General features: G+C 39.2%; 13 protein-coding genes across 13 annotated transcripts; 6 read left to right on the top strand and 7 right to left on the bottom strand.

Moving 5' to 3' along the window:
* Positions 1 to 528: 528 nt before the first annotated feature.
* Positions 529 to 1725, bottom strand: PAS_chr3_1062 (Membrane protein of the plasma membrane and ER; the record flags this gene model as incomplete). Its single annotated transcript, XM_002493258.1, has 1 exon — positions 529 to 1725. The coding sequence occupies one exon, from the start codon at positions 1723 to 1725 to the stop codon at positions 529 to 531; it is 1197 nt and encodes a 398-aa protein (XP_002493303.1).
* A 179-nt stretch (positions 1726 to 1904) lies between these two features.
* PAS_chr3_1061 (Protein kinase of the Mitotic Exit Network) lies at positions 1905 to 4214 on the bottom strand (the record flags this gene model as incomplete). Its single annotated transcript, XM_002493257.1, has 1 exon — positions 1905 to 4214. One exon carries the CDS (start codon positions 4212 to 4214, stop codon positions 1905 to 1907), a length of 2310 nt encoding a protein of 769 aa, XP_002493302.1.
* A 339-nt stretch (positions 4215 to 4553) lies between these two features.
* Positions 4554 to 5057, bottom strand: PAS_chr3_1060 (Hypothetical protein; the record flags this gene model as incomplete). The annotated part of the gene is made up of 1 exon (XM_002493256.1): positions 4554 to 5057. One exon carries the CDS (start codon positions 5055 to 5057, stop codon positions 4554 to 4556), a length of 504 nt encoding a protein of 167 aa, XP_002493301.1.
* Positions 5058 to 5537: 480 nt separating this feature from the next.
* PAS_chr3_1059 (Hypothetical protein) lies at positions 5538 to 6251 on the top strand (the record flags this gene model as incomplete). The annotated part of the gene is made up of 1 exon (XM_002493255.1): positions 5538 to 6251. The coding sequence occupies one exon, from the start codon at positions 5538 to 5540 to the stop codon at positions 6249 to 6251; it is 714 nt and encodes a 237-aa protein (XP_002493300.1).
* A 288-nt stretch (positions 6252 to 6539) lies between these two features.
* Positions 6540 to 7409, top strand: PAS_chr3_1058 (Putative integral membrane protein; the record flags this gene model as incomplete). Its single annotated transcript, XM_002493254.1, has 1 exon — positions 6540 to 7409. One exon carries the CDS (start codon positions 6540 to 6542, stop codon positions 7407 to 7409), a length of 870 nt encoding a protein of 289 aa, XP_002493299.1.
* A 219-nt stretch (positions 7410 to 7628) lies between these two features.
* On the bottom strand, positions 7629 to 8027 carry PAS_chr3_1057 (60S ribosomal protein L32; the record flags this gene model as incomplete). Its single annotated transcript, XM_002493253.1, has 1 exon — positions 7629 to 8027. One exon carries the CDS (start codon positions 8025 to 8027, stop codon positions 7629 to 7631), a length of 399 nt encoding a protein of 132 aa, XP_002493298.1.
* Positions 8028 to 8556: 529 nt separating this feature from the next.
* PAS_chr3_1056 (Subunit of the RNA polymerase II mediator complex) lies at positions 8557 to 9087 on the top strand (the record flags this gene model as incomplete). The annotated part of the gene is made up of 2 exons (XM_002493252.1): positions 8557 to 8602; positions 8666 to 9087. The coding sequence occupies 2 exons, from the start codon at positions 8557 to 8559 to the stop codon at positions 9085 to 9087; spliced, it is 468 nt and encodes a 155-aa protein (XP_002493297.1).
* Positions 9088 to 9236: 149 nt separating this feature from the next.
* On the bottom strand, positions 9237 to 16895 carry PAS_chr3_1055 (uncharacterized protein; the record flags this gene model as incomplete). Its single annotated transcript, XM_002493251.1, has 1 exon — positions 9237 to 16895. The coding sequence occupies one exon, from the start codon at positions 16893 to 16895 to the stop codon at positions 9237 to 9239; it is 7659 nt and encodes a 2552-aa protein (XP_002493296.1).
* A 464-nt stretch (positions 16896 to 17359) lies between these two features.
* PAS_chr3_1054 (Translation initiation factor eIF-4B, has RNA annealing activity) lies at positions 17360 to 18511 on the top strand (the record flags this gene model as incomplete). Its single annotated transcript, XM_002493250.1, has 1 exon — positions 17360 to 18511. The coding sequence occupies one exon, from the start codon at positions 17360 to 17362 to the stop codon at positions 18509 to 18511; it is 1152 nt and encodes a 383-aa protein (XP_002493295.1).
* Positions 18512 to 18579: 68 nt separating this feature from the next.
* PAS_chr3_1053 (Hypothetical protein) lies at positions 18580 to 20157 on the bottom strand (the record flags this gene model as incomplete). The annotated part of the gene is made up of 1 exon (XM_002493249.1): positions 18580 to 20157. The coding sequence occupies one exon, from the start codon at positions 20155 to 20157 to the stop codon at positions 18580 to 18582; it is 1578 nt and encodes a 525-aa protein (XP_002493294.1).
* Positions 20158 to 20431: 274 nt separating this feature from the next.
* Positions 20432 to 21526, top strand: PAS_chr3_1052 (uncharacterized protein; the record flags this gene model as incomplete). Its single annotated transcript, XM_002493248.1, has 1 exon — positions 20432 to 21526. One exon carries the CDS (start codon positions 20432 to 20434, stop codon positions 21524 to 21526), a length of 1095 nt encoding a protein of 364 aa, XP_002493293.1.
* Positions 21527 to 21694: 168 nt separating this feature from the next.
* Positions 21695 to 22156, bottom strand: PAS_chr3_1051 (RNA polymerase III subunit C17; the record flags this gene model as incomplete). The annotated part of the gene is made up of 1 exon (XM_002493247.1): positions 21695 to 22156. The coding sequence occupies one exon, from the start codon at positions 22154 to 22156 to the stop codon at positions 21695 to 21697; it is 462 nt and encodes a 153-aa protein (XP_002493292.1).
* Positions 22157 to 22299: 143 nt separating this feature from the next.
* PAS_chr3_1050 (Hypothetical protein) lies at positions 22300 to 23343 on the top strand (the record flags this gene model as incomplete). The annotated part of the gene is made up of 1 exon (XM_002493246.1): positions 22300 to 23343. One exon carries the CDS (start codon positions 22300 to 22302, stop codon positions 23341 to 23343), a length of 1044 nt encoding a protein of 347 aa, XP_002493291.1.
* Positions 23344 to 23380: the final 37 nt, after the last annotated feature.

Here is a 23380-nt window from a genome sequence, read left to right as displayed (position 1 = left end):
CAATGTAGTTCGAAGTTTCTTGCTACTGATTATGAAAGTATATTCAAGATTTAGTGCGGAATTACCACCAGCGTATGATTTTATTTTCATGAACCAATCAGGACCTATAGATGTATAACTGTACAAGTGGTGGTTGAAATCGGTTCTTTGTGCTGAAGGATCAATTTCTGTATAACTCTGCTCCAATGATCTGGAAAATCATAAAATCGTAAAAGGATAATCGTCAAGTATTTTGCAGTGAACCTTGTTCATATAAGAAATTGGCCTATAATGGCAACGAAATCAAACGATCCCAACCATACCAAAAATGATCTAGCACATTTCAGCATAAAAGCAGGCGTCAAAACAATATGAGAAAAGTTTAGAAGCTCGCCAAATCCATTTCGTGACTATGATTACAGGTTCAAAATCATTGTTATGGGTAAGCCCTACTCCGCAGTAAAGAATGGGTACAATCGTGATGATTGGTGAGTCAAACGGAACTGCTTCAGAAGTAGCAACGAAGATACATATAAAATGACGTGGTGATTACTGCTCTTTGTTCCAACTTACTTTGGACAAATCACCCATTTTTCTTGGAACAAGGATGTTAACCAACAAAAAGACTGAGGCCAATAATAAGCAAACGCCACCTGCTACCACCCATGAAATGCCCAGAAACGAATTTTTTCCTCCCAAAACCGACCTTGTACTTATGTAAATGGCCTTCTTGCCATCATAGGGGAGAACAGGGAAATGTAGACCAACAGATACTTCGTATAACCCCCTTTGCATTGAGTGAGTATCATTTCGGAAGTACAACTTGCTAAACACCGGCAGTCCTCCTGGAGCCATCCAGTTTTGAAAATCATACCACGTACTAATGTCAGGCATGTTGTCTTCAGTGTACCCATCAGGGTACATCTTAACCCAATTAGGAGGAGGTACCACTTCATTGGGATTGTATTTGGTCTTCTTGAACCTCGCTTGATTGGAGCTCCATGCAATGCCATCTTTTGTCATCTCATAATCCAATCCCTCACTTCCATTTACAGCCACTGGATACGTATAAGTGTCATTATACAACGAATTGGCGATCAGTCCACATGGATAGTACTTGATACCATCATCATTCTCGCTCAGTGGCTGACAGTTTTGACCTACTGCGTCTTTGATTGCGCTCAAGGATGCAGCATCTCCGTTTAACTGCAATTCGCTGAAGGATTTCACATATCTTCGGTGATTAGGGTAAAAGTTGTACAATTTGTAGAAGAAAAACACCGGTGAACCGATGTTATTGGGAATTTCAAACTGTACCTGACAAATTCCTTGTTCAACAGGATCAGACTCACTCTCATTTAGTGAGTATTTCCACTGAGGCCGCACAGTGGTCTTGGTTCGGAAAGAGAAATCCACGTACTCTTCCGGAATCTCCGTATAGTAATCTCTGCTCGCCAGTCTTTCACATTGTTGGTATTGTATAATTAGCTCCTCTACCCTAGAAGATCCATACAGCATAGCGACACCAAGTGGAATAAATATGATAGCAAGTACCAGCATTGACGGAATGATAGTTCTTGGGGTAAATATTGGGTTGATTGCCTTCAACTTTTGTTGTGTGAAACTATTCTCTTTTGGTCTTCTATTTTTCTCCTTTTCCGACGTGAACTCCCCTGAAGAAACAGACGAAGAGTCATCAAAATCATTGGGATTTTCAGACTGGTTTTTTTTCCTAAAGTTCATCATCGTTGCAAATTTGGGGACTACTAGCAGGAATCCAGGAAAAGAACGGCACGAAAATCATTTGGAACTCAATGCCTCAATCTTACATCAAATGCTCGAAAGAGGATATACGAATGCTTATACTCGGTAACTAACTATATTATGCCGATTGTGCATCAGACTTGGTGATTGACATTATTGTTTTAAAACTGTTTTAGTACATACATGATCCTACTTACTATTCTTCTTCTATCCTTGATATCTTCGTTCTCCTCATCAACAAAAGCTACCGTAATCAAGTCTAAAAGGTAAGTTAAATTCTGATCTTTGAACAGATTCATAACCATTTCCTTCATGGTAAAGTGTTCTTCTTTCTTCAAGGCCTTCAGTAGTTTATAGATCAAATCAATTGCTGTTCTGACGAAGGTTATGTCCACATTGATCTCAATCTTAAGAAAATAGATCAGTAGCTTAATTCCATTGGAGGAAATAAAAAGTCTCCAAATAGTCAAATTCTGCTGGTGCTCCTCTGAAAACAGTTGCTGTACAATTTCTAGGATTCGAAGAGAAATCTTGTTCTTGTTCATTTCAAACAAAGTAACTAAAGTATCTGACAGCCCAATCATTGTGAAATTTTCCCTGAGTTCACAGGTACTGTCATGGTCGTCACCACTGTGCTGTAATATTAAGGAAACAATATCCAGATTCACTTGAACCAAATGTTGATTATTAGGTTTTAGATTCAAAAGTTTCAGAAGGATAACTAACTTGGAACCATTTAGCATGGGAATTACAAGTTTAGGAAACTCGTTGATCAATTCTTTTAGTGACGTAGATAGTCTGAATAGTTCACTTATGGAGGAACTCGACAACAGAGATAGCGATTTGAATATTGCTTTTATTTGAAGTTCCAATTTCTCCTTCACCTTTTCCTTATTCTCATCGCTGTATTCTATTTTCACAAAAGGATTATCTATATCAGCCTCTGTAGGCGTTTTTAGTTTAATATCTTCGGTATAATCATCAAAAGCATCATCCTCATTGTCTTTATATTTCGATAATCTTTTATTTTTTAGCATCTGCTCATTCTTTTCGGCTTCAGTTCTTGTCTCATTAGTCTCTGAGTATGAAAGTAGCTTGTGTTTACTGTATAAGAGAGTTGAGTCTTGTGGAATCCTTGTGCGAGACGGTATTCGATCAAAATTAAGCTGTTGATCTTTAATAAAGTCAACCTCAAACTCTGTAGAGTCAGACTCAACAAAAGGCGATTTTGTCCCAATCAGTAAGTTTTTATCCTTGGCCTCAAAATGAAGCCATTTATTTTCCAATAGCGTTGATGCATTTGGCCTCTCTTCACTATTCATCACCAAACATTGCTCAATAAACTTATTGGCCTCCAAAGATAGTGTCAAAGGTAGTTCAGGGCATCCCTGAGTACCAATGGCATGACAAGCAACCATTGGTTCGTAATCATCGTAGGGAGGTTTTGTTGTCAAAAGTTCTAAGGTAGTGGCACCCAATGACCAGATATCCGATTTAATTGAACAACCAGTCAAAAGGATGATTTCAGGAGCCATCCAGTATGGAGAACCATCCGCACGTATTTGTGGTTTGCGTTTCGACTGATTGGAAATATTATCATGTTGCTGCTCTTCATTTGTTTGTTGCTGTTGTGAAACTCCAAAATCCGCTAGCTTGACTCTATACCTATCGTCGAGAAGTAAGTTGGCAGCTTTGATATCTCTATGAATAACTCCTTTATTGTGCAAATATACTAGGCCGTTTAATGTCTCCCTGATGTAGTTACGCACCAATGGCTCGGGTATTCCAGATTTATACTTTGTTTTATATAAGTGTCGAAGTGAGCCATGAGAGCAGTATTCTAGAATTATGTTGAGGTTTGATTCAGTCATTATGTATCCATGATACTTGACTATGTTATCGTGTTTTAGCTTTTTTAAGAAGTCAATCTCTTCCATAAGAAATTCTACTTTGGTGTTGGAGGAAATCTCGATCTGTTTGATGGCAACAAGTTGTTTGTTAACCTTATTAATAGCCTTGTAAACTTTGGCGCATCCACCCCTTCCAACAAGTTCTTCAAACCTATAGGATTCAAGTGCATTAATGGACGGGTTCGATATTCTGGAGTGTTTCTCCACTCTCTGAGCTGGTGTCAATGAGACTTTAAACTTGTCTTTAGGATGCTCATTGGCATGACGAGACGTGACCCGTGGCTCTGAAACATGTAATGATGCCCCTGCTGCATCAACTGATTCGATAGAAAAGGCTCTAGTCCTTGAATTTAGGGCATTTTTGTTGATTGTTTGCAAAGGAATTGGATTGAAATTGGTAGTGTGAGATACCTTGAAAGGGTTATCATCCGGGCTGGGTATGCGTTTCTTAGGGGAAAGTTCAAAACTCTTTGACAAATTCGGATCTATTAATGTGTCATGAAACAGCTCATCTTCCTTCGAGTCTCGGAATAAAGATAATAGTTGGGACTTCCCTGTCATCTTGTGTTACTGAAACACAAATTGTCAGTGTTTACAGATGAAGGAAAATCGAAGCGCGACGGGTCTAAAGAATTTATTAACAACGTACATTGGGATGAGAGTGAAATGGTACAATCGACCAAAACACTAGTTCGTGACGTTCTTTCATCCAGGTTGGACCTCAACAAAAAGTAGCGACGAAATAGTGCTGTTGTTGTAAAGTTTTGAGACCGGTAGATTGATTTTAGCCTTTCTTTTTTTTTTTCTTTTTTTACCTTTGAATCCTGCGATTGTTAAGCCAGAGTATCTGTTTTCATTAATATACATGCACTATAGAACTAAACGGACAAACCTCAAAAGTCACTCATAGTCGGAAAAGTCTTCGTCATCATCGTTAAAATAGTATGCCATTTTGTTCGCAGTATCGTTTTCAGAGTCCAAATAATAGTATTTCGAGTTATTATAGCCCTCTCTCATGTATGCTTCAATTTCATTGGAAGGGCTTGGGTTGCTGGAATTATTCGTAGCGACATTGAACTTGTCTTGGTTAACAACGGAATATCCATCTATTCCCTTGTCTATGTGGGCCAAATCAAAAGACGAACTAGTCTCCACAATCGAAATTTGTTTGTTATCCTGAAAAATGGTACGGATATTGCCGTTAGGAGTGAACTGAATAAAACCTCCATCAGGATGATGAAATACTGGGTACTGGTTCTTAAGCTGGTCGATGTGTTTCTGATCGTTGGTATTGTCAATAGATACCAACTTACTACGTTGCTGTTTCTTGGGAGTAGGTTCATCGTGCGAATATCGCCTTTTTGTTTTAGTTGTGGGAGAGCTAGCCAGTAGAGTCGTATTCATTATTGCCAGTTGAACTTTCGAAGAGAACGGTATTTTTTTACTTGTCTTTTTTCTTACAAGTGTAGCTGTGATATGCGAAGGAAGCCTTGACACAGATTTAACTGGTAACAATGTGTAAAAACAGGTTGAACTGACACAAAAAAGAACTTAGAACCACAACGATGTTCAAGAAATTATGAATGAGATTCTTTTTAAAAAAAAAAAGGTATTGGCAACACTGGAACTTTTCAGTCCTTAGTTCCGTTGATGGGTATGTAGTTCTGCGAGAAGGTCGGAAAGGTGCCAGGTTGAGGAGCAAGGCCGCGCCTATAGGTTTCCTTCTGACCTTCGGCTTTCATTCGAGGTGTCAAGTGCAGCGAGCTAGAACAATCTTTTTCTCTTTGACTAGGTCGTGCATTGACAAAGTTCTTAGAAGAAAAATAAGATCAAGTGTATCTTAGCCAGTATATCATAATCTCGCAAGTAAATACAACAAACGATATGGATTTGTCGAATCTCTCGACCAACCTTCCGTCGGAACACCCAATTAATGACGACACAATGCAGACGATAAACGAGTCTTTGAATGATGAATTCAAGTCCGCTGCCAAATCTGTGGCGGCGTTGTATCGACTTTCGAACACCAAGAGTAACCTACTGAAGCAAATTGGCTATAAAGTTTGCGTGGATGAACTTTTGGACTTTTTGCAAGACGATTCGAAAACAGTTTTGGACATCAAACAATGGCTGAAAGGGAAAAAACATGATTTGGAAGGTACAACTGAACATGATCTTCAGAATATACAGGTACAAACACGAAACCCAACCGAACAGAATGACTTAACAGTACAAGGACAACCAACGAATTTTACTGATATTGGACAACTTCCTGAAAGGTTTGAGTTCAACGTTTCTCATCCTTCACCCCACAGATTTCCACCCAGCATGATAGCTCCTTCTTTAAGAAGAGTTACAAATAAACTATGTCTTACTGCATCTACAAACACTCCTACTACTTCAGGTGCCCATCAAACCTCATTAGCATCTACCATAGCAACTAGCTCGTCAACCATGGCAGAGTCTGACCTTGAATCCGAGCACGATACAGCAACTCCACTTGCACAATATAAGAGGATTCGTTTTTGGGAGAACCACGACCAGAAGCGTCAGAAGAAAGAAGAATTGTGCATCCACAAAGTCGTGCGAAACCAATAGAAGCATGAATCCCGATTTGGCAGTCTTGTCTGTATTCGGTGTTTTCCAAACACTTCACCTACCCGATTAGGCCAGTAATCCCATTCTAGGTAGTTTGCTGTGTTTTCAATTTTACATAGGAGTTACCATAAATAAGTAAATATTCAAAAAGGGTCAGAAAAACAATAATAATATAAAGGATTACTAAATTCATCAATATCGCTTTTCTTCTTTTTTTCCCCCAATAAACACTTTTCTACCGATTTTTTCGTTTTAAGTAATCTTTTTGAAAACAAGTACCAACTCATAATGGTATTGGTTGGACTTTTAACCCGTTTAGTTCCTTTGGTTCTATTGGCAGGTACCGTTTTGCTACTTGTATTTGTGGTCCTTTCAGGAGGCACAGACCATTACCCATTTGACAGATTCTACTGGTTGGAGGTAAGGACTACTGATTTTGAGACTCCGTTCGATTTGGCCCGCTGGACTTATTGGGGTTTATGTGAGAACGTTGATGGAAGGAACAGAGATTGTGTAACTGGACCCGCTTACCCAATTTCCCCGGAAGATAACTTCGAAGGTGATGAGAACCTTAACTCAGACTTCATTTCTAACAGAGACACCTATTTCTTCCTTTCCAGATTCGGAAACGTTTTTCTATTGTTGGGACTTATTTTCTCCGGCGTTTCCTTCATTCTTACGTTCTTATCTAGTGTGTTGAAATCTGCAAGGGTCACTTTAGCTCTATTTTTGTTCTTAGCGACTCTTTTCACAGCTGGTGGTGCTGCTTTGATGACTGCCGTGGTTGTTCTAGCTAGAAATCACTTCGATGGAGTGGAAACCCAAATTTCTGCTAATCAACTTGGATGCACTTGGGGTGCAGTAGCTGCTATATTTTTAACCGTGGCAATTCTTAGTACGTCATCTGTCACCACAGCTTATAGAAGACACAAGGAAGCTTTGGCATCTCAACAAAACTATGAACAACAACAAGGAATACCACCCAACACCGGCGCTCCAGTTGTCGGAACACAACAGGATATCGGAGACCTTGATTCCCAGAGCCCTCCCCCATTGGCCGGTGAACCTACAGCTCCTACTCAGAATGAAAGTGGAATCCGCTTTTTCAAGATTAGACATAACAAGAAAGTAACTACTGCTGATGATGAGTCTTTGTAATCCCCAGTTATTATAACATTTGTAATACCATCCAAAAAATAAAATGTTTTCGAACTATTGAGCAATCATATTCACATACTATACCTAAAGTAGAATTTACTGGATGCTGTACTTATTTTTCTCCCAATAGAAAAATGTTGGCATACACAAAAATACTGAGATAGACGGCTCTAATGATAAAAAACTTGCAAATGTACCATTATTACAAACCTATATACTCTAGGCCTCCAAGTTGAGACGACCTTGAGGGTTGGTTACCTTGATACCAAGCTCCTTGGCTCTGGCCAAAATGTGAACTCTGTTCTTGGAAGAAACGGCATGAGCGATTTCAGCAGCGTATTGCTGGTTGTGTAACAGAAGAACATCCAATTCCTTGGCGTTGTTAACAACAAAGGCCTTGTGTCCAGATTTTAACATATACTTGGTTCTCTTGTCGGATCCGTAACCAATCTTTGGTTGACGGATAGTTCCTCTGAAACGTCTTCTAACACAAGAGTCAATACCCTTCTGCTTTCTCCAGCTCTCACCAACACGGTGGTAACGGTCAGAATGATGACGCTTGAACTTCTTTGTGTACTTCTTAACAATCGTTGGACGTGGGGCTGAAGTTTCAGACATCTAAGCTATGTTAGTAATGAAAATTTGATATTGAAATCCGCAAAGGTCTGGGAATACAGTGATAACAAGAAGAAGTTTATTAACTGGAATAGTGCAACGCATTGTGTTCCAATTTTAGGTTGCTTGGTGTCGTCCTTGTGAATCAAATAGCCACTTGCCATAAAAAGCCGGCCCAAAATCAAACTAAACACCATCTCTTCTTCTTTTTTTAACTGAATGAACGCTAAGAGATTGCAACTAAACCAATAGATGCCTTGCTAGCACTGTTTGACAGACTTTGATACAGTTTCTTCTTCTTACATACCTTTGATATTAATCTCTTACCTGTGGAAAATATGAAGTTCAATTTTTTTCGCACCGTAATTCTACCAGCTATGCGTGTGCTTACCAAGTGTTCCTAATTCTTTAGCGGCGTAGCCCTGCTGTTAAACACGTGATATAAAGGAGGAAAAAAATCGGTTCCCTGCTTATCTAATCTCATGACTACATAGGTTTATCTCAATCTAACTTTGACTTATCAGAATCAGGCATGTCTGAGCCTCCTCAGAGTACATACTATTTCATAGATGACAAAGGTAAGTATAAGTTTTCTATTGATTGATTGTACAGCACTAAAATTAAAGCGACTTACGACACAGAAGATCCATCTCCTCAATTGAACTTCATTTCTACTTTTAACTTAGACCAGATAGCCAAGTCAGTAGCAAGGACCAATTCTGATGGCACTAAGGATGTCAAGCTGCGAAAATCTTACAAAAGTCACATATCAGACCTTTTAGGTAAGCACTATATTTCAAAAGAGCATAACCTTTCTCCAATAGTATTTGGACCTCCCCCAGATTTTGTAAAGCTGGAACCGTTTGACAAGGACTATCTTAGCCGCACTCTCACATTTGAGAAGAGTTCAATGAATGGAATCGCTGGATTCGATCCCAGAAAATTGGCTATGAATGACCAAGTTATAGAAGAGAAGAAACCCAAAAGAAAACACAAAACAATATCCCCAGCTGAAAGTGAACAAGAACAGAATAAGAGGCGGCACGTACAGGTGCATTTTTGATAGATACCTGATTTTCTAAAGACTATTGTAATTTGAGTATTGACGTGGATATAAGAAAAGACGTAGAAAATCTATCTTTGACTACATATTTCTTATCTTTGCTAGGTTTTTCTGAATCGAAGGGACCTTCTTTCTCCGCTTTTTTATTTTCAACTTATCCCGAGTAAAGATCCAGTGTGCTTTAACAATGCTTTAAGCACTGCCTTCTTCAAATAGTTGACCAACTCCCTTAGCGACCATATCTTATTTCTTAACTCTAGATCTGGGACCCGAAATACAAAATCTGAGACATTAATCAACCTCAAGACTCCAATACCTCTAAATGTAATAGAAAGAACAAGATCTTGAATTTTGATACTGTTGAAGACGGCGAAAGTCTCAGCTCTGTAAGACATAACACTGAGATAGTCATTTCCTGCTGAAATTGACCTCTTTTCTATGCTATCTGGATTTGTCTCACTGTTTGATGCAATAGTAACCGAACTTTCCTCTTCAAGAATGGAACTTCCAGTTATCGAGGATGAAGACGAGACATCCCCATCTGCAGTATTATCTTCTTCCGAAGTGGGGTACTCCTGAAACAACATTCCCCCGTCTTCACTCGAAAGCTGAAACAACTCTTTTTGCAAATCTGTAAACTCTTGAAAATTGGTGCTTGTTTCGAAAACTTTCACATCATGCTCCGGAAATATGTAATCAATCACTTTTTCACCTAGTTCTTGCTCAAGCTGAAGTTTAAAGGGTTTGACATGTATGTCAAAGTTCTTGAAAACTTGAATGCCGGCGACGCTTCTATACATCTCCCATTGAACTCTCACAAATGAGGTCTCATCCTCATCATTCTGCTCCATCGGTGCTAACAGATCGGGGAAATATACTTGCCCTTCAAGGTTATAAGCTGACATCTTGTCTACCTCCATTAGATTATAGTACCGTTCATCGTAGTTTAGTCTGCGAAACAAAACATTCTCCACGGATAGGGCAACAAACGGCGTCTGATTCACGTCCAACATAGTCACGAGAAGTCTATCTGCTTGGATTCGCCATTCAAGTGCCTCTTTATTGTCAAGAATAGATGATCCCCCTGTTAATATGACTTTGACCAAAAGGAAAAGCTGTTCTGTTAAAGAGGAAGTAGCCTTTTCTACTGCGAGCAACTCCAAATTCTCAGCTGCCCCTAGCACGATTCGTCGAAAGTAATAGTTCTGTGTAACATCTTTTAATGCATTCAGCATTTGATGTTTTTCTAATATCTCCTTCGAAATGCCTTTCAAATTGCTGAAGTCTGTGGCAAGAACAAATTTGTGTATTTTTTCACGAAGTTCTTTATTCACGGGTTCAACGTAAAGCAAAAGTTCCATTGCTATCTTGTAAGAGGAGAGGAATTCCTTGGAGTTAACTGAAGTCATAACGCTTGGTACGTCAACAGAAAGTTTATCATTTTTGTCTTCGTTAGACCTCAAAAGCCTGTTCATTCTGTCGTAACGAATTACAATAGAAGTATCCTCAAGAAGTTGAAGGTCTAACATTGCTTCATCTTCCATTCCTTCAACAGAAAGAAATGGAGGCCATAATTCTAGTGAGCCGTAGCTACAGTCATTGAATATACTCCTTGGGAGCTTGCCATTTTCAATTTGACTTTTCTGAAGACAAAAGACGTTGGCATTATTAAGCAGTGTTCCATATCTGGTCTCCAGTTTGATATGTTTGTACCCTATACCGTCAGATTCATTCACATCCTTGCTGACTTCTCCAAGTGAAAGAATCTGAAGTTCTATTAATGGAGTAGTAACTAACATCATTGTGTCTGAATGTGGATGAGTAATCAGTTGAATTTGGGGGGAAATGAGCTTAACTAAGTAATCCTGGTTACATTCTCCTTTGGTTTCATCTATAAGCTTTATTTTGCGAAGCTCTTCAAAAAAATTGCGAACACTTTCGTCAGAACTCAGATACTCCTCTTCATCTACGAATAATTTATCTGAAAGATCTGTCTTGGCTGATGGAGATTCCGTATTAGTACACGAGTCATTATCAGAATCGCTACTTTGGCTACTCTCGACGATCTTTTGAACCTTGGAAAATGACTCGTAACACAACACACTCCCTCTCTCTTTCATGAAAGAGACCTCGTGAATATACTTCAAAAGTAGGTTACGCCCTTCACAAGTCCACTTGAACAACATATCTTTTACAATGAACTCATTGCTGAACTTTACATCTTTCAATTTCCCCTCTTTGCTAGCATCAGAGGCAACCTCCGATCGCTCAGCTGAATTGATAAGACATTTATGAGAAGGTTCATTGCCAAACGGCTCAATGGAATCAGACTTTGAAGGATTCGTATACGAGCTAGCCCCACTGTCAGTATCTCTGAAATACTTGAAATTAGCAGACGATAATAATGGTAGTATTTTCACTGCACAGGCCTGGTGTCGTAAAGACGAAAGGTTGCATTCATTATAATCATCATAATCAAACCAATCAGTATCGTTATCATGAACAACTATTTTAACTTTCTCTTCCCCAGGTACATCATGACATTCTGACTCAACTGCATCTCCCTTTTTTGGTTTAGCAAACAGTGCCTGATTGACTCTAAGATCTAAGGAGTCTAAAGAAGCTTCTCCAAGATACATTCTCATTTTGAATATCTTTTCGGAAAGCTCTAGTTTCTGATTTTGTTTTAGCACAGCTTCCTTTCTCTGATGTAGGTCTATGACAAACTTGTCTACTTTTCCCAACAGGCCAATGGCACCAATTGTATCCCCATCGGAGAACTCACGTTCTCGATAAACGTGTGCAATGTAGAGTGGTTCTATCAAGAACTGGTATTTAATTGTGTAGAGATAATCAGAAAATTTCTGAGATTTTCCCCTTGTGTTGAAAAGTTTCCCGCTCCTTATCGGAAGAGCAAGAACACCGTTGAAAAGTTTCCACCATTTGAAAAATAGACTGAAAGTTCCGGGACTCAAATGAATACTATTTCTCGAGTGTTCAGAAGCTTCATTGGAATGTAGTGCTATTGTCAAATGTATGAAATCACTCCTAAAACCTCTGTAAGCATCATAGGTATCCAGATTGTCAATAAATTTTGGGTTATTCATCTTCACTTTATAATGGGGAAGGAGTTGAGTTGTCCTTTTGCCATCGTCTCCCACTCTTTCAAAGAGAAAGCCAAACACAAAACGGACCTGCCCTGTCAGCTTGATATTGATTTTCTCAAAATATTCACTTTTCAACTTAGAAATGAATAGTCTATCATTTTCTGTTACACTATTCAAAAAAAAATAGTAGACAGTATCGGTTATAAAGGCTTTTGAGGTGGGAAGAAACACAGAGTTTTTAGTTTCTGCACACCAAACAAGAAGAGGTTCACTAAGATGGTTTGGAATTCCCCATAAAACTTTTCCTGCTTCAACAGTAATCAACTCGGTGGAGTTATTATTCTTATTAATGCTGAGGCAAATATTTCTCTCAAAAACAAGTACAAATCCTGCTGACTCGTTCAATAGCTCATAAGGGCTTCTAGATCCTTTAATGCAAAAATGTAAAAAAGATTCCTCTTCGAAATTGACGATAAGTTTTCCGTGCAAGATTGATCGCACTTTATCCCAAAATCCTATTTTTGGAGAAGGATCAAGTTGAGGTTTGGAGAATGCATCCAAATTCGTCATCACCTGCTGAATGGCAGGTTTGTAAGAAATACACCAATTAATCTTGGTGGGAATTTTACCATTGATGATAAGACCTAATTCAGTAAATATTTTTACCGAAGCGATTGTTTTCAGCAATGTTAAAGAGTAAAATTTGCCGCTGTTCTCTTCAGTTGCGTTTCTAACAAGTGGAACGTAAGCAGTTCTAAGGGAGGCAGGCCCTTCAAAAAACTGCTCGGCGATAACTAAATTCCCTGACAATTCCAAAGTATTTCCTGTTTCTGCTTTTGGGATGTACAACATTGGAAGAGGAAAATCTTTGAGATGGATCCTCAACTCATTAAGAGACACATTAAGATTCATTGGAGCAAGAATCCCATATTCAGTATCTGAAGGCAAACCTTTCCCAACTCTGTAAAGATAATCAGTCAAGGAACTAAACGTAGGCTTTTGAATGATGATGGTTGGACTTTCAAGTATTAAGGTTACTAACGGTGAACTGATCAATTCAGAAATTAATTTTCTATCAAATTCATCCGATATTGAATTTCCTAGAGGACCATACAAAAACTTTGAGTTTTTTGTAATGATCTTTTTCATCTGTAGTTTGCAAAGCTTGATCGTAGATATCCAGGTTAATGAAATTTGCCTTTTCAAGCGATACAATTTCGATCTCAGTCCTCTCTTCATTTCGAAGGTTCCCTCGCCATGAAGAGAACAACTAGGCAGCTTCTTTGTGTCGAGAGAGTCTGTAGGAGGTATCAGAGGATTCAAAAGTTCAACCTCTATTTGCTCAACTGTTTGTTCAATATCAATATCATTGACAACATTCATGTACACTTTAGCCATTTCAATGAAGGAATTACGTTTGGCCAAACGAGCTTTTTGTTCTATCAAACCCAGTTTGAATATCATACCCAACTCTGCTTCAAAAGGATCATCTTCCATAGTAAGAACAAGTCTTGAAGAAGTGAATTTACAATTTGGAAATTTCATAGGCTCCACAGGATGTGCTTTTAAAATATCCTCTGCAGAATCTGAAGTCAATGAAAGCAGCAAATGCTGTATTACTTTTGACGAGGTTATCATATTATCAAACAATTGATGAAACACAAACTGGTTAGGAATATTGAGACGGAATCCCAAGTTAGAACCCTCCAAAATGTGTGACTTTGAATCTTCAGGATCTAAAAACTTTTTCAGACGGATAATTAAAGCTGCTTTTTGTATGTTAACAAATTGGGCCCAGTACCCTTTGACTGCTGGCGACTCAACGTGAAGTCGAAACAGAGTGTTCTTAATTATGACATCCTGATTCTCATTGTAGATCATTTTAAGTTTGTTTCCATCAATGAGGGTATTAAAGTCATTTGACATTCCAAGTTTTACACGGTAACCATTGACCAGACAACTCAAAATTAATCTGTCACCAAGTTTAACTTCTTGCAGAGTAGAATTTTTATCTTGTTCAGTGGAGCTCTCCTGTTGGAACAATTCCACTAAAGATTGTATCATAGTTGATTTGAGCAGATGAATGGCTGAAAGTAGAATAAACATTGAGGTCAATGTTACATGTGCATTGATCTGGCCAAACTTGAAAAAGATTCTGACGAAAGGACTTTTTTCGGGGAGTTTAATGCATTTTGACTGGATAATAATCTGGTCAACTGTGCAAATCCTTGAACGTTTTAACATATTTCCTTTGTGATTTTCGTGATGGACAGTGGCTGATAAAGATGAAAACATAGAATCGAATCTCCAAAAAGAGTATTGATCTTCATTATCACTAAGAGATTCACCACCTTTACTATACTCGCTTCTATAATCCCCTTGGCTCCCTTCGCTATCATCATCGTTGTTTGAGCTTCCAGTTGACGACTCAGTTGGGGACGCTTGGCTTCGATCATCTGCCCCAGAGTTCAGCAGCTCAGCATTGAAATGGCTCAAATATATACTAAATTGCCGTAGAGAACGGTCCACGTAATCTTGCACATTTTCAATGTACAATTGAGAAGTTAACTCTTTTGGGATTAGTAGAGAACGGGATGCTAGCAACACATAAAAACTGGAAACACTGAGTTTAACTGAGGAAAACCATTCTGGCAATTGATTAAAAATAATGTTCCTGATGTCGGTACCACTTTCGTGGACCGAATCCCGAGGCGAGTAAGGAACTATCATTTTATCATACAAATGGTATCTCACATCGTCAACAATAGCACAGAAGCTATCAAATAGGGTCAACTTAGGGAACGTTAATTTGGTAGTGACAATGGAAAGCTCAGTTTTGCAGTCTAGCTTTGGTATGACTTTCAAGTGGCTTCTTAAGGATGAAATCTCAATTTGTGCTACTATCGTTGAACTTGGAGAGAACTTCAAATAGTCATTAATAGTAGAGCATTTTCTGCTCTTAGAGTGATCAAAAATTTTATTGTCAATTGTTATCTTAAAACCGGAAGCTTTAACCTTTGAGGCTAATTCGAATATGAACGTGCCGTTGGGGTCTATTTCTCTTAGCGACTGAAGATCCAATTCTACAATGGAAAAGGAAGCGATAACCAAATTCGACATGTTGCTCTCCGTGTTGATTCGCTTCAGCACAAGCATTGGATCTCTAATTAGTAGATTGAAGGAAAGATATGGCCATATGTTTGAAGAAAAGAAAAAGTACTTCGAAAATATTGACTCTTCTTTATCAAGTTTATTATTCTTTGTATCTTGCGAAGGTCTTCGAAGATTGAGAAATGACCTTACTACAAAAGCTAACTTATCAGTTCCAACATCTAGAATTGGATTAGACACAATCAGGTTGCTTAACCATTGAGTTTTTGAAAGCACACCTTCATCCAAGTATCTAAACGCTTCACTAAACCCGCTCAAATGTGTTGTGAAGTTTACGTTCGGAACTCTGAAAAGTTCATAAGTTTTGGAACAATCAAGATCATGAGGTTGAAAATAATTCGTATTGGCAAAATCGGCTTCAATGACTGATTCTAGTACGGTCATCATTAAACGTAGTGGTGTAGCTGGTCGATCAAAGTGAATATCGTATCCTGTATCTGTGGGTTGTAGTCTTGATAGATAAAGGTTTATTGACTTGAACCCAAAGTTAAGAAAAATAACATTATCATCTTGTAGAAAAGAAAGACAGTGAGCTAGTCTGAGGTCATCGTGATGTATTATCGGGACGCAATCGATTGAAAGGTCGTTAACTAAAACTTCAACCTTAAAAAACAATGTTTTAAAAAACTGCACTATCTTCAGCTGTTTCTCAAGCCTCTCTCTAAATGCCATTTTGTGGGAAACTTGTAATTGTAAATTAGAAGCGCTCTTACCTTCCGAAAAAAATTTTAGATTCTTTTGAAACAGTACCAAGAATCTATAGTACGGTACCTTCATTGAGTGTATCACCAGGATAGGAGCAATTTCAGAAAGAAAACCTTTCTTCAAATCCAAGAAGATAGGAGTTTTAAACGTGATCCGATCAACTAGCGTTTGATCAGAAAATTGATCAGTGGCCTCCAAAAACAATCGATCCAGTTCTACTACTAATGAAATTCTGAGAGCAAGGGTGTTAGATGAAGTTGAAATGTTAGCAAAACTGGCCTTTGAAGACAACTGATGACAAAAAACTTGAAGCTCAGGCTGATCATGATAACTAACTGAAATAGTCTTGGTTAGAATTGTGAAATTTGAGACATGCCTCAAGAAAAACGACACCACCCGTTTCTTCCATAGGTTTTTGGGATAGAAGTACAGATATTCTTCGAATTCAGATTGAGTGATTTCGTTTTTGTTTTCTTTGTGAATATTTTGTTCAGTGCTGTTAGTGTTGGTGGAAGAAATTATCTCAATCTTAACATGGGACACAGCAATCAACAGAAACTGTTCCTTACGTTCAAACCAATTAACTCTAATCTTTATGGATTTAATGGATACAGAAAAATCAGAGTTTGAGTAGATTATATTGGTCAACCGGCCTCTTAAAATAGACAAGATTGAAAACTGCACACCTAACTGCCATTGTAGCACGCAATTGACAAAATATAAAGCCAAACATGAAAAGAAAAATCCAAGAAAGACAACGTTGACTTTTGAAAGCGATATAACTTCCAAAGAAAAAATGTCTCCCAAAGGAGTTTCAAATGGCATTAGTTAAGGTCAAGTGTGCTTTTTAAAATTGAATTTGGGCTATATCCAAACATGAACTAGCAATACATGAACTAGGTAGGAATTTCAGATGTTTGGAAATCGCGCTTCGTACTTTTAGTTTGGGCCATCTTAGTGACATCATGTGAACATACGCTTGTAGCTTAACACTCCAGCCTCAGGTCATAGCTCTACAACTGGACACAATGAGGCGGATTTTGTGGCTGTCCAGTTACAAGTTATTAATCCATCTCTCAAGCAGTCGATTCAGCGTTACTTCGCTAGTTGAATTGATTACATAATCTACGTGAGGTAAGGATACTGCTGATTCCTGGTCTACTTTTTTTTCTGAAATACGAAAATTTTTGCCAATTATTACAACTAACCATAAAAAACACAAATGGGTAAGTCCAACTCACCAAGATATAAAAGTCTGTCTACTAACTTGTCAATTAGCACCTAAGAAGATGACCAAGATGGACCTTGGGTCCTTCCTAGAGGATGACTCGTTTGGAGGATCCTGGGCAGATGACGACGTTGATATGTCCGCAGTATCCTTAACCACTGCCATCCCTCTACCTCCACCTAAAGCACCAATTGGTACATTAAAGAGAGATCGAGTGAACTACCCTATTCCCAGATCGGGCCCCTACAAGGCTGTTGTCAATAACTTGCCCTGGGATATCAACGAAGAGACGTTTGCCAAATGGCTGGACCATGTTCTATCCCTCACATTTGACTCTATTGTAGAGTTATCAATGCCCATGGATGTAATTCACGACAGGCCAAAGGGATTTGCTTTTGTTACGTTTAATAAAAGAAGTGAATTAGAGCAGGCTGTTAACAGTGAGGGCCTCACATTTAACGGCAGATCAATCTACATCTCTGTGGCTTCTCCCGAGAGGGATGAATCTACTAAGGAATTCGATTGGTCTAATGCCAGAGGATCCGCTCAAAAACCTTCCTCCACCTCAAGAGAAGAACATGAGTTTGATTGGGATAACGTTCGTGGATCTGCCCAACCTGCTGTGCGAGAAAGAAGAGCTCCAAGAGAACCTAGGGAAGAAATAGATCTGGATTGGGGTGCTAGGGGTACTGCTGTACCCAAGGGAAGAGAGCCAAGGGAATCAAGAGAGTCACGAGAGCCAAGACCTCCCAGAAGAGAGGAACCAGAACTTGATTGGGGTGCAAGGGGAACAGCGGTCCCCAAATTCACTCCAAGAGAACCAAGAGAACCAAGGGAACAAAGGGAGTCAGGCGAGCCAAGGGAGCAAAAACCTTTTAGACCGAGAAAGCAAGAGGTAGAGTTTGATTGGAGTGCTAGAGGTTCGGCCGTTCCCAAAGCCAAAGAACCAAGAGAGCACTCTAAAGCCAACAAGCCTAAGAAACCAGAACCTGAACTGAGATGGGAATCACTAAGAGCAAATAACGCACAGAAAAAAGAAGAAGTTAGGCCCACTTCATCTGCTTCGGCTACTTCTGTCCCTCAAGAGAAAAAAGATGCTCATCGTGTCAAACAGTCTTTGTTTCACGTTTTGGCAGATCAGTCTGATGATGATGGGCAGAATATACAAGAGTTGGAAAATCAAGCCGCCGATCTTGCACTTAACAAGGACTGAACTGACTAAACGTGTTGTACTTTAATAAGCTTAACCTATTACCATAATCATACATACCTACAGTGGCACTAAACTATCCTGGCGGCCCTATCGACAGTATTATTTGAAGAATTTAAAGGCCCTTCCGTAGCCGTTCTTTCTTGCCCGTTTGATGAGCTTCCTGCTGCTTGGTCTTCAGCAGCCAGCCTTCCGATTCTCCGTTCTTCATAAATTCGAACAACAAAGTAAAGATATAAGTCATGTTTCTTCACTCCCAAGGAACGCCAGAATAGTACAAAAATGAACTTCCACCATTTATTTGTTCTATTAGTTGCCTCCTCTTGTAAATTGTACAAGTCTGAGTTGTTGTAAGCATCGGCCAAGTAGTTGAGGGCATTGTTATTGTTAGCAGGATTGGGTATACCAGCACCTGGAACTTCATTGCCACGCGTGTTATCTGGGGAGGAGTTCGTGGATGTTGGCAAATTTGCCGCTGTATCCTGAGGGGATGAACCTATAAGCTCAGTAATGTTATTGTCAGGAATCGCTATGGGCGATTCGGGGACTGTGTCCTGCAGCCTTTGACTCTGACGAAGATAGTCAATTACAGAGAGTAATAACTGTCCTCTGTAGCCTACAGTACGTGGAATGTATAGGCTGTTGTAAGGGTCTAGTCCACTATTGTCATTAATATTATTGTTTGTTAATGAGTTATTATCATCATCGTCGGCGTCTTGAGATGACTGGATATTACCATCCTTCATATAGTAATTTCGTTTGCACATGGGACAACAGGCCCGCCTGGTAGTCAACCAAGGATCCAAACAGTCTGCATGGAACACATGGCCACATATTAAGCCCCTCACAAGTTCGTCTTCTTCTAGTGTATCAATGCAGATGGCGCATGTGCCCGAATCAAAGTGAAGTTCATCTTTCTCGTCTGGCATTCCCAGGTCTATCTCCTTTTTCATAGGAAAAAAATTCTCCTGGTTCTGATTTTGGCCTTCGACCCGATTCGATCCATTTGGAACATTAGGTTCTTCATCATTATCCAAGATCACAGACGAGGTGTCAGATGAGTTTTCATGAATAATCATCGTTTCGTCTCTGTTGCGCTCATCTTCCTCTTTACCCCCATTGAGCCAGTCACCGTACGTCTTGATTGGAAATAACTTCTGTACCTCGTCTGTAGTCATTTTTCGTTTCTTATACCTCCTTCTTCTATAAGTTATACCATAAGGACCATACGGACCAAACGATCCGGGTAATGCTCCTTGTTGAGTCGGAGACATGGTAAAATTTCTTCGTCCAGAGAATATCAGCTGTTGTTGAATTGTGGAAGGAAAGACAGCAAAACGATTGCCATTTCTTCCTTCCACAAATGTTGGTCTCATACTGTAGGATTGTGACGGTACGTATAAGCCCAACCGGGAACGTACAAAATACCGTAGGGTAAAAAACAGAAAAAGTAAGGCAATACAAGCCCCCACTGTCAAAGCAATAAAGAAAAGGACAGTGGATGGCTTTGCTCCAACAAAAATATTGTATGAATCTCCGGTTGAATCGGAATTAGAGGTGTTAGTTGCTGTACCGCTAGCGCTGAGTGTAGAGGACATCGTCTCACTCGGCCCACTCAAGCTGGAACTTGGTTGATTTGCATCCGACATCCTGATTTAACGTCACTAGTGGAAATAGAAAGCTGAGAACACAAAGGCTTGAAGTAAAACAGTCGCCTAGTTGTTCAAGGCAGAAAACGGAATATCTGGGGCAAATAATCAAGCTTCTAGTTAGTTCAGACAACTAGAGACAATAGAATTCGCGAACGACCAGAGTGATGGTGTAAGGATCTTACAAGGGCATATAATCACATCTTCTTCCGGTCTACATTTCGTTTCGTTTTGTTAGCTTGGTCACCACCACATAGAAGAAAAGGTTCCATCAATGGCAGACAAGGCAAAGTTTGTACCTGGAGAAATTGTCCTAGCAAAAATGGCTGGGTATCCCAAGTGGCCAGCCATAGTAATTCCTGAAGATAGGGCCCCTAAGCCAGTGTTGGACGCTAAACCAAAGGGCCGAACTTTGGTTTTAGTCAAATTTTTAGCAGACTCATCGTTCTATTGGCAAGGTCCAGGGACACTAGAACCTTTGTCCAAAAATTTGATTGATTCTAGTTTGAAGACAAAGAAAATTAAGACCAAAAAGCAATTAGCTGCTGCGTATGAACGCGCCCTAGAAGAACCTACCATTGATGAAGAAGTGGCAATTGATGAAGAGGACGAGGGCCATGATGGAAAAAGTGAAGACATAGATGAAGACGAAGATGAAGAAGAGGATGAAACGGGGTACTCCTCAGAAGAACTTGTAGATGGCAATAAAGATGAGTCTGATGACGCTGAAGAAAATAAGGAACCTGCACGTTTGGCTAGTAAGCAAAGTAAGAAGAAACAAGCAGGAAAATCGAAAAGATCTAAAAATAAAGTGGCCAGAGATCGAGTAAAAGCAACAGGTATAGCTAAGGTAGTATCTTCACCTGAATCTGAATATACATATGAAAAGAAACACAATGCGATGCGATTTTTCAGGGCCAATCTACAAAAGAGCTTACTTTCACGAAGTGAGCCGCCTGCATATGAAGACCTGAAGCGATCCAACAACACTTTGGAAAAGCTAGAAAAATTTAACGAAGTGACTGATGTTTCAGTAGATCTGTTAAGGTCATCAAAACTACATAAGGTTCTCAAGGCAATTTTGAAAGTTCCTGAGCTAGAGAGGCCGGATGATTTTAAGTTTCATACTCGGTCACAAGCTGTACTGAACTCATGGGGGCCATACCTGGAGGAACTAAAGCAAGAGCGTATCACTCAGTCAACGGTGCCTGCAAAATCTGAGGACGAGTCAAAAGGAACTGATATAGAGCCAAACGGGGAAGGGAAAATAGAAGCCAACGGGGAAAATGGAAAGAAGGCGAACGGTGAAGATATGAAGGAAGCTGGTGTCGAAGGCAATGCTCAAAATAATGAAGAAAATGAAGAGTAACATAATCTGGGACAAAGAACATGTTCATTATGAACACCAACAAAAAACACGGACGTAGGCATGTACTGGGATACAGATGTCTGAGGACTGAAGTTTTATACTATGTTACGAATTAATATATTAAATAAAGTATAGTACAGTTGATTGCAATGTTGGGCTCGCTTTTGACTAGGTTCTTGATATTGATAGGTCACCGTCCTGATCAGGAACAATTTCCTGCTTGACTGGAAATAGTTCCTCAATTTTGTTCAGCATCGACTCACACTCATCTTCGGTGAATCGGCTATCACATTCCTCTATTATAGAATACACAGACACCAACGATCTTGGTAATAGGTTGACCATTTGTAATTTCTCCACCTTGACTAGTTCAAAACCATTTAAAAAATTTATAAGTTCGACAAAGCTATCAACTCGTGCATCTTGTGCAAAGCTTTTATCTAAATACGAAGAAAGATCCATGGTTATACGCTCCAAATTGGCCAAATGAGAGTTTCGAATGTTCTTGTCAAACTTGTCGACTCTTGTTTTCGAAGACAAGCCCCATCTGTTCTGTTTTTGAATTTCCACAAGAGCCTGCTGAACTTCAAAATTGGAGAGAAATTTTTCTCTGGCTATCTCAATTTTCATTGTCTAGTTTAAAGTTGAATCAGAGATAAACCAAATCTTTAGAAGAGAAAACAATTATCTCGAACAATCTGAAGTGATAGAAGCATAATTTTTTTTTGAGCAGAAATCTAAATTTTTAAGCAACGGTGAAACTTGGTCAGTAGATGAAAAGACATCCTCAAGTGGCACATGCTAGAGTTATATGTGACACTCCATCAAACGAGGAAAATATTATTTGCACAAAATTGAGAACTCATCATTTTGTGAATAATTTGCGGTTGATACTACCTGCATCTGACTATCTCAAGGTCCAGGCTCTGACGGAAAAACTGACTTTTACTTACTACGAAGGTACTATAGCTCTTCATAAACTAATAACTACACAATTCATAGATAAAATTAAAGAGAACCCACAGTTTTTGCTTCTGACACATAGTAAGGAGATTGACAACGATAACGTTATTTGCATAACAGATGGGACCCTTTATTTAAGTCTGACCGACGAGACATACAGACGTTCCGGACTCTTGGGTAAACAATCCGGTTTTTTGTTACCCCGAAAACAAAAATGCAAATGGAATTTAAGAATTGATATCTCAAATGGTTTGAATTTGGAACGAAATGATAACCAGCATTTTAAGCTTTTGTGGTTTTTGGAGAAAGTTTTAACTGAAGAGTTTCAAGTCGTTATGAGCTCTAACGAGCAACAGTTAGATATACCAGGTTTTAGAAAATGTGGAGTAGCACCTCGTGTGTCTATTTTCAAGAATAGTTTACTTCCAGATCTCCAATTTCAGCAAGATGAAAGTTGGCTATGTGAAATACTTGAATGGATTGCCTTATGTACTCTAAAAAGCAAACAACTCGTTACTTCAGAAGACCCTTACATCTCAGCGTATTCTGAAACCGTTTCAATATTCGATAGTGAGGATGAGAATTCACGGCTAGATTTGGTTATAGTCGAATGGATTGGTTTATTGCTACCAAAGCATGCCCTACTCTCTACAATAAAGTCGCTCCAATTGGAAGAGGAAAATTATAGGCCCTCTTGGTTTGCAATGGTCGACTACGGAGTCATGGACAGCAATCTAAGCCACGGAAACAATGAACACAGCTTTGAATCTAATGGGGAACACATTGATTTAGTTTTGGGTAAGCACAAGGAATGGCTGTTATATCAAGTTCTGGGGGCGAGAGATGGTTCATAAAAACGTACTGAATGTAGTAACAATACGAAAGACGTGT

This window comes from Komagataella phaffii, chromosome 3 (assembly GCF_000027005.1).
Source record: "Komagataella phaffii GS115 chromosome 3, complete sequence".
In the NCBI taxonomy this organism is placed as follows: domain Eukaryota; kingdom Fungi; phylum Ascomycota; class Pichiomycetes; order Pichiales; family Pichiaceae; genus Komagataella; species Komagataella phaffii.
Note: the sequence above shows the minus strand (reverse complement) of the source record. Positions and strands in the feature narration are given on the sequence as shown.